The 7,994-nt window shown below is 62.2% G+C and overlaps 1 protein-coding gene across 2 annotated transcripts in view; it reads left to right on the top strand.

Moving 5' to 3' along the window:
* Positions 1-7,994, top strand: part of RRBP1 (ribosome binding protein 1) — a 38,147-nt gene that overhangs the window by 17,004 nt on the left and 13,149 nt on the right. For both annotated transcript variants that reach the window (XM_024753714.1, XM_024753713.1), the window contains exons 4-7: positions 3,093-3,245; positions 3,933-4,051; positions 5,952-6,105; positions 7,710-7,848. In XM_024753714.1, the coding sequence (XP_024609482.1) occupies positions 3,093-3,245; positions 3,933-4,051; positions 5,952-6,105; positions 7,710-7,848 (565 nt within the window). The remainder of the gene's footprint in view (positions 1-3,092; positions 3,246-3,932; positions 4,052-5,951; positions 6,106-7,709; positions 7,849-7,994) is intronic.

Below are 7,994 nucleotides of genomic sequence, written 5' to 3'. Positions count from 1 at the left end.
CCCTAGCACAGCTGCCCCCCAGCCCCCCTCCCCCTCGCCCTCCCCCTCCCCGACCAGACGCATTTCCAGCCCTGCCCAGGCACGGTCTCCCTGCCATGAGACACAGGCACAGCCCCTGGGGCTCCAGGCCTTGGCTCTGAGGCAAGACGTCTGACAGTGCGTCCAGCTGGGGCCCTGCCTGCCTCACGGCATCCTCCTCCCTGAGCCGCAGGGGGTCTTCACGGGCTCTCAGCGCTTATGCGGCCCTGGGAGGGCTGCCTCTTCAAGTGCAGGTGGCTCCCAATCTTCAGACCCGAGTCTGCTGCCCAACGCGCCTGCTCCTCACTGCCTCCCCGGGGCCTCTGGTGCTCCTGCATTAGCCTTGAGTGCCCTTCACCGCTTGGCTCACTGGAAAGAGCCCCCTCCTTCAGGAAGCCCTCCAGGGCGGGGCCCCCATTTTCCTGTCTCAGCTCAGAGGTCACCTTGCCTGGCAGGGGCCACTGAGGCCCAGGCATCGCCATGTGTCCTTCTGTGCCCTGGAGTCCATGGATGCTGAGTCCCTGCATTTCTCTGTTGAGAGTTTCAAGCAGAGCGGAGGGGATTCCACTGCTGTGCCACGTCTTCCAGCCTAGCACCGTTGAGTAAAGTTACATGAGAAACTTCTGAGAATGTAGAAGTTCCGACTAACTTGATCATCCCAGGAGCTGGGGGGTGGGTGGATAGGATCCGCGTTTCTTGTTTAGTTCCCATCACAATTTCTTTGTCCTTGTACAGAAGCTTTTGTGGTTGCGAAAGAAGGTTTTGGTGAATTCCTTTTCTTGTGATCTGTGGCTAAAGGACACAGAGGCCGTGTGGACTGTCTGCCAGATTAAGTGGGCACCTTGCAAGTGGGTGAAGTCAACAGAGTTGGGTTCAAAGACCATTCCGGGCACCAGTTCACGGGCTCGGGCGTCCTGAGACCTCCATCCTGGTTTCTGAGCGTCTTCGGGGACGTGTTCAGGGATTTGAGGAACCACACGTGGCTCCAGAGCCGTCCTTCTGGAAAACCGTCTTTCCAGCTGTCATCTGCTTGGGCACTGGGGCCTCTGTCCCGAGGTGACACTCTGGGCTGGACCCCATCCTGTCCTCACTCGGGCCCGAGAGGCTGGGCTCTGAATCCTCCGTGGACAAGGAGACTCTCAGGGCGGGGGTGCTCCAGTCCACGCCTCAGCCACCTCGGGAGATTCACGGTGCAGGGCCCGCTCGGCCTGGGGAGCAGAGTGAGTTTCTGGGCTGGTGGTGTCGTGACGGTGCCTCTCCGTTCAGTCAGAGGAAATGGGGCTCTGGCCCCCAGCAGCAGGTGTGCCTTTCAAGAAAATAAGTCTGACCATTGCAACTGAATTAAGAATTTGACAGACAGGAGGAGTCCTGGGATTCTGAGCTCCTAGAAGAAAGAGAAGCTGTGGAGGATGAAACAGATACCCTGGGGAAAATCTGGCCTTTCTTTGCCTTTAAAAAGTCCCAGGGCAAAAGGAAGGGAAATCCCATTGAATCCTGGTGGCCTGGGGACCCTGTCCCAGGAGACTGGGATCCTTACACCCTGAGCTGGGTGGATGCCCGGAACTGCCTGAGGCCTGCTCAGGGTGGGGAAGGCCTTCCCCAGACCTATGCTCAGCCTCCGGGCATCCGGCATGGTGGGCGGAGGGCCACCTCTGTGTGGCCGTGATTATTCATCAGGGGCTGGACCGTGTACTTAGGGGCCTCTGTTCTGCTTGGGGTAGGGTGGCAGGCATGGGTCAGAGGAAGCCTACCGGAGCCCTGAATCCCCGCCGAGCGGCCAGCTCAGCCAGAGGAGGGGCACCTCGCGTACCATCCCTCCTGGGACCCTCGTGGGCCCACAAGGCCCCAGGTTCCTGCCCATCCTGTCGCTTAGGGCTGCTCTCGGCCTTCGAAAGCGTGTCCTCCCCGAGGCTCTGTGAACTCAGCTTCAAACCAGAGATGGGGAGCCTCGCCTTACTGAGAGGATTGAAGGAACGAGACACATGCGTGTCCGAGTGGCCTCTGCCCCTGTGGGCCCTCGCCCTGGGCACAGCCAGGAAGAGGATTTCTTTGAAGAGCGGGGCCAGGGGTCCCAGATGGTCCCAGGGAACTCCAGGCATGCAGAGCCGCCCTGGCACCCAGCGGCCACCCGCTCAGCCCGGCCCTTCCCTGGCCTCCAGTTCTGTCCCATCTCAGACGGGAGGGGCCCTCTGGCCACTTGGGATAGACCTCCCTAGCATCCCGGCCTGGAGAAGAGGAGGCTCTCCCGCTTCTCTGGTCCACTGCCCAGGACGGGGAGGGGCCTTGAATCTCATGGGACTTGTGCCCCAGTCTGGCTAGAGGCCCCCTCGACAGAGAGCACCTCCGCCCGGGGGCCGGTGCACAGGTCCCTCCTCACACTCTCACTTCCTGCTCCCCCATTGTTTCCGTCCACTGCCATTCCATCTGCGATGATGGAGACCCCGTCCTTTGGCCAGCCCTTCCCACCCTGCGCTCTGCCCCTGCCTGAGGCTCTGGGTCCCCAGGCCCCGCGTCCCGTGTTCATTGTGGGCATCTCCCACTGACCGGAGCAGACATTCCAGGGATAGGGCGGTGGACCGAGCGGCTGTCCACGGCGACCTAGGCCCTCTAGGAGTGGGCTGACCCCTCGGCCATCAAGCCTTGCTGCCTTGTCAGTCCTGACAGAGATACTCAAGTAGAAGAGGGCATTCTAGGGCCTGGCTGTCGGGGACTGAGCCAAACCAGGGTGTTGTAATCCCAGCAGGGTTCAGCCAGTGCCCCTGGAGAGCCCAGGGACAGGATGCCACGTTGCCCAGCTCCTGCCTGTATCCACTGTGCCCACTGTGTTCAAGGCCTGATGGCCAGCCCTCCACCTGTCAGGCCGGCAGGGATTCCGGGGGTCCCTCCTCATCCCCCGCCCGTTCTCTGCCGTGGCTGCTCCCGTCTGTCCGAGAGCTCAGGACGGGGGTCTCGTGGCTCTGCGGTCAGGCTCCTCCTGGCCCCAGGTCACGTTCCGGGTCGTGATGGTCTTGGTTTCATCTGATAAGCTGCCCCCGCCCGCCTCACCAGCCTCTCTGCCCTCTGCTTTCTCCCAGGAGCTGGCAGCGGAAAAGGCCAAGGCAGCAGCCGGGGAGGCCAAAGTGAAAAAGCAGCTGGTGGCCCGGGAGCAGGAGATCACGGCCGTGCAGGCGCGCATGCAGGCCAGCTACCGGGAACATGTGCAGGAGGTGCAGCGGCTGCAGGGCAAGGTGGGCAGCAGGGCGGGCACGGATGCCCGCGGACGGGGCCCTCACCATCGCGTTTGTTTGGGGGAGGGTTGTTTCACCTGGCCAGATGGAGTGTGTGTTTAACGTTAATAACCAGGAAGACGTATGCACGTGTTAAAGAGCATTGTCTGAAAGCACTCTGGTCCCAAGTGGTCAGCACTCCGTCCTTTTCCCTGGGGGCCCATGGGTCAAGTTCGCAGCCTCTTCATGACCCTGGAGTCATGCCGGCTCCACCTCCTCCACTCGAGGTTGGGAGAACGCCATAACACAAGAGGCCCGAAAAACCGCACAGCCCCAGCGGAGGGCCGGGCCAGCCCTGGCCTGCACAGTCAGAGCCCTGCACTCCGCTTCCGGCGGGCCGCGCCACAGGGGGTCAGAGGGCAGGAAACGGGCATCTTTGGGGTAACCATAGGCTGTGGCTTGTGGCCCTTTGCTGGGTCTCAGAGCCTCGGTCGGGGCAGAGCGCACCAGCTCCATCTGGGGCTTTGGGCTGAGTGCTCGGCTCTGCACTTTTCCGGCCCCTGTTCTGAGGGGGCCTCCCCACCTCGGGGGGAGAAGGCGGAGCCCTCCGGGCTCTTGTCTGCGGGCTGGGGTCTTGCCAACCTTGCTCCGAGGTGGCTCTCTTTGTCCGGCCGAGCGGCCTCTGATGCCCCTTGGATGACCTTTCAGATCCGGACGCTCCAGGAGCAGCTGGAGAATGGCCCCAACACGCAGCTGGCCCGCCTGCAGCAGGAGAACTCCATCCTGAGGGACGCCTTGAACCAGGCCACGAGCCAGGTGGAGAGCAAGTAAGCCCTGCGCCCCTGGCCGGACCCTGGCACCTCCCCGAGGGCCCGGAGTGAGCCTTCAACACGTGGCCGGCGACCTCTCGCGTGGTCAGGCCCTGGGAGGGCTAGTGAGCTCCAGCCATGCCCGGCATCCGTGTCACCAGATCCCCTCAGGTCCTGGCTTTGCTGGGAGAGCAGATACTTTTTCATGTCTATTTTCACAGTGTCCCTGCTTCTGGCCCAGAGTATCAGAGCCAGGCCGACCATCCAAGATGAGGGTCTGGTGTGGTGTGGGCCCTGCCGTGAGCCTGAGTGCCCTGAATCCCCCTGGTCAGGTCTCCTGTGCAGGAGGGGACGTCTGCCGCTCAGGAGCTGAAGCCGGGAGGCCTCCGTGAGCCGGCAGAGGCCACTCCCCAGGGGTCAGGGTCTTCTGTGCCCCTGGTTTCAGCACCACCACCCCAGCAGGCTGGCCAGGAGGAAGCCCCGCTGCATTTTCTCTTGGTTCCCGTTTCTTTGCCTTCTCTCGTCCGGGGTGTCCTGTAGGGATTTCTGGGGTGCTTGTTATCCCCAGACCATCCCCTCTCCCCCAGAGGAGGCTGACGGGAGCAGAGAGAGCAGGCGCCCGTAGCGGGAGGGCAGGTGGGAAGAGTGTCACCCACAAGCGGCACCGGGAGCGAAGCCTGTGCTCACAAGGCTGCTTTTCCTGGCGGCCCCGCTGACTCGGAGTGAGGTTGATGGCCACCCTCCTCGCTGGTCCCTTCTCTCAGGGGTCCCTGTCTTCGTCTCCGTCCTGACCTGCTGGCAGGTTGATGGTCCGGGGCTGCGGTCTCCTCAGCAGTCACGGCAGAAGGTGACTGTGGGGACGGAGGGACACTGGCCTCCTTCTCATGTGGGGTCCACTGCTGGCTCCATCCTGGGGGCAGCTCTAAAGCCTGGCCCTGAGTTGCGGCTGCTGACTCCATCAGCTTGCGGACACTCTGCCGTGTGGGACGGGTGTCCCCACGTCCCTCCCAGAGCTTCATGTCGGTCCCAAGGGGCCACCCAGCTGGCCTCCCACCCCCATCCCCATCCCTGGTACTGGAGTCCAGCCTCGCGTGGGCTCCCCAGTCTCGAATCTTGGCCCTGGAAAGCGTGCACTGAGGGCCCCGCAGAGGGCTTTGGGGCGGCCTCCCCCGTACAGACGGGGAGCCCACATCTCCCCTCCCCAGGCAGCAGGGCAGAGCTGGTATTGGCCAGGTTTCCTGCCTCTCAGGGCTGTGGACCGTCTCCTCTGTCGCCTTCACCTGGTCTGGTACTGTCTCTTGGCTGGACGGTCAGTCCTGCCGTGAATAGGTGTCTTTTGTGCTGTGAAGGAGGCGGCACGCTGACGACCTCCTCATGCTGGGAAAGGCGGGTCCGGAGCTGCCCATTTTGCTGTCAGTCACATCTCCTTCCGTCACTCCTGAACCTCCTCGCTGGTCCTGAGACCCAGCTCTTGTGCAGCGTTGAGGGGTCTCGTGTGAGATGCTGCAGCCTCTTTCCCTGCCTGGCTGTGGTCCAGTCGGCCAGTGAATCCAGCGTGTGGACTCGAGCGGGCAGCATCCCAGGGCTCATTTGGGCCCAGACCAGCCGTGAGGAATCAGCCACTTCTGTCAGGGGCTCCGTGGGCTGCTTTAGTGCACATTTTGCCCTTGGCTTTTGCTGGTCCCTCCACCGCGTTTGTAAAACAGCATCTTCAACAAAACACGTCACATCCACGTGGCTGATTATATAGAGGGCCTCAGAGGGGCTCCAAGACGGGCAGCTACTTCAGAAAGAGCAGGTGCCCCGGAGGAAGGGCTCAGACCTCCGGTCCCATCTCCCGGGGCGGCTCTCGGGGCTGGCGAGAGCTGACTTGAGCCCTCTTCTGTCCGTCATGCGGGGCCTCCTGACTGTCTTGCAGGCAGAATGCAGAGCTGGCCAAGCTCCGGCAGGAGCTGGGCAAGGTCAGCAAGGAGCTGGTGGAGAAGTCGGAGGCCGCACGGCAGGAGGAGCAGCAGCGGAAGACGCTGGAGGCCAAGGCGGCCGCCTTTGAGAAGCAGGTCCTGCAGCTGCAGGTGAGTTCGGGGGCAGCCGCCTCGGTGCCCGTGAATCCTGCCCGCCAGGCTCTACGCGCGGCCTCCCTGGGTCCTCCCTTCTCAGCTGTGACTGTGACTGCAGTGGACCCAGGCAGGGCTGGGGCTGGAACCCTCGACCTTGGCCTTGTTAGTAGTGATACCTGGTCGGCATAGAGTGGGTGCTTTCTGTGTGCTAAGCGTTGTTCTGAACGTTTACAAGCTTAACTCAGGCAATTCTCATTGCAACCTTATGGGGTAGATACTGTTATTACCTGTCATTTACCCAGAAGGAAATTGGACGCACAAAGTTCAGCAACTCCGCCAGTTCACCCACAGCCAGGGTTTGAGCCCCAGAGCAGTCACCGTCCCACACTTGCCACACGTGTGGTGTCACAGCTCCGGCCGCAGCCAGGCCGGCGGGCGCGGCCTCTGGCTTCAAGGCCCGGTGGGTGTTCTTTCTTCTCAGCCTCTGGATGTGGCCCGGAAGCTCGTATTTTCCCAGGGGGACGCCTGTTGTCCAGAGGGAGGAAGACTGTCCCCTCCCTGCCCCATAGGCGCTGGGCAGCAACCAGTGGGCCCCTCAGTCTCAGGGCCTCCCTGCTCATTGGCCCGACGAGTGCTGCATCCCCCAGCTGGCCTGTTTCGGGGCAGGGTGACTGGGCGTGGGGCAGTTGTCATACTTCTGTGCATGTAACTTCTCTGGAGGACGAGGAAACCCTGGAGACCCACACAGCTTCGCACCTGTTTCTGCTCAGTCACTGAAGCTCTCGGCTGTAGCGTGTGGGGCAGTGGGGCTGTTTTATGGAAGGGATTAGAACGACAGACACGAAATTGTAAGACCGCTGTGTGTGTGCCTAAGAACAGGCACAGATAAACAAAGTTTGGATTGTTTGGGTGGAATTGAGATGGATAACTTGGTGTAAAGTAGGTCCACCCTGAGCAGTGAGATCAGAGCCCCTGGGGAGGGCCTGGTGGTTACGTTCTGAAGGCTGTCGGGTGGCCCTGGTGCCTCTGGGGCTGGAGCCTTCTGGCGCCCGGGTTGTCACCATCACCGTAGCCAGGAATTCCCAGGCCGCGAGCATCTCCTCTCTCTGAGGTCACAGAGTCCCCGAGGTATTGATAGTGAGGCCTGGATTTCAGAGGTGCAGTTTCCCCACCTGTAATGTGGGTGTGGTGGTGGTACCTGTGTCTTGGGGTGGCTGGGGATTAACCACACTGACACACACAGATGCCTTGCCCAGAACTGCCTAACAAACATATGACCTTTACCAGGCCCCCTCGGGAAATCTCCAGCTCAGGCTGGACGTTTAGCTTGTAGGAAGCCTCTCCCTGTGCCACACTCAGGTGAAAATGGGCCTTTGCCTTTCTGGGGCTGTCCTGCCTTCACCTGAGGCCTCTTCCCCAGGAGCCTGCTCTTCAGGGTCCAGGGTGGCCTCTTAACCTTTTCTAGCAGGGTTCCAGGAGGCTTATATAAGTCATCCAGGAGGCTTATATAAGTCATCGGCACAGGATGGCAGGGTGTGAGGAGCTCTAGACGGCAGAGCCGGCTCAGGGCCCACCTCCTGCCGCATCCTCCCGGCCCTCCTCCCTCTACCGGCCCCCAGGCGTCTCACAAGGAGAGCGAGGAGGCCCTGCAGAAGCGCCTGGATGAGGTCAGCCGGGAGCTGTGCCGCTCGCAGACCAGCCATGCCAGCCTCCGGGCGGACGCCGAGAAGGCCCGGGAGCAGCAGCAGCAGATGGCCGGTGAGGGCGGCGTAGGGGCCAGCTCCGTGGTGGGGGTGGCGAGGGCAGCCGGGACCCCTGACTCCCCACCCGTCAGGGGACGTGCCGGGGGTACTCGGGGTCAGGCCTGGGCTGCGGAGGACTGGCTGTGGGGGGCGGGGCCTGTG

Source organism: Neophocaena asiaeorientalis, unplaced genomic scaffold (assembly GCF_003031525.2).
Source record: "Neophocaena asiaeorientalis asiaeorientalis breed wild unplaced genomic scaffold, Neophocaena_asiaeorientalis_V1.1 scaffold302, whole genome shotgun sequence".
In the NCBI taxonomy this organism is placed as follows: domain Eukaryota; kingdom Metazoa; phylum Chordata; class Mammalia; order Artiodactyla; family Phocoenidae; genus Neophocaena; species Neophocaena asiaeorientalis.
The sequence above is the reverse complement of the archived record's forward strand: the minus strand, read 5'-3'. Positions and strand labels throughout refer to the sequence as shown.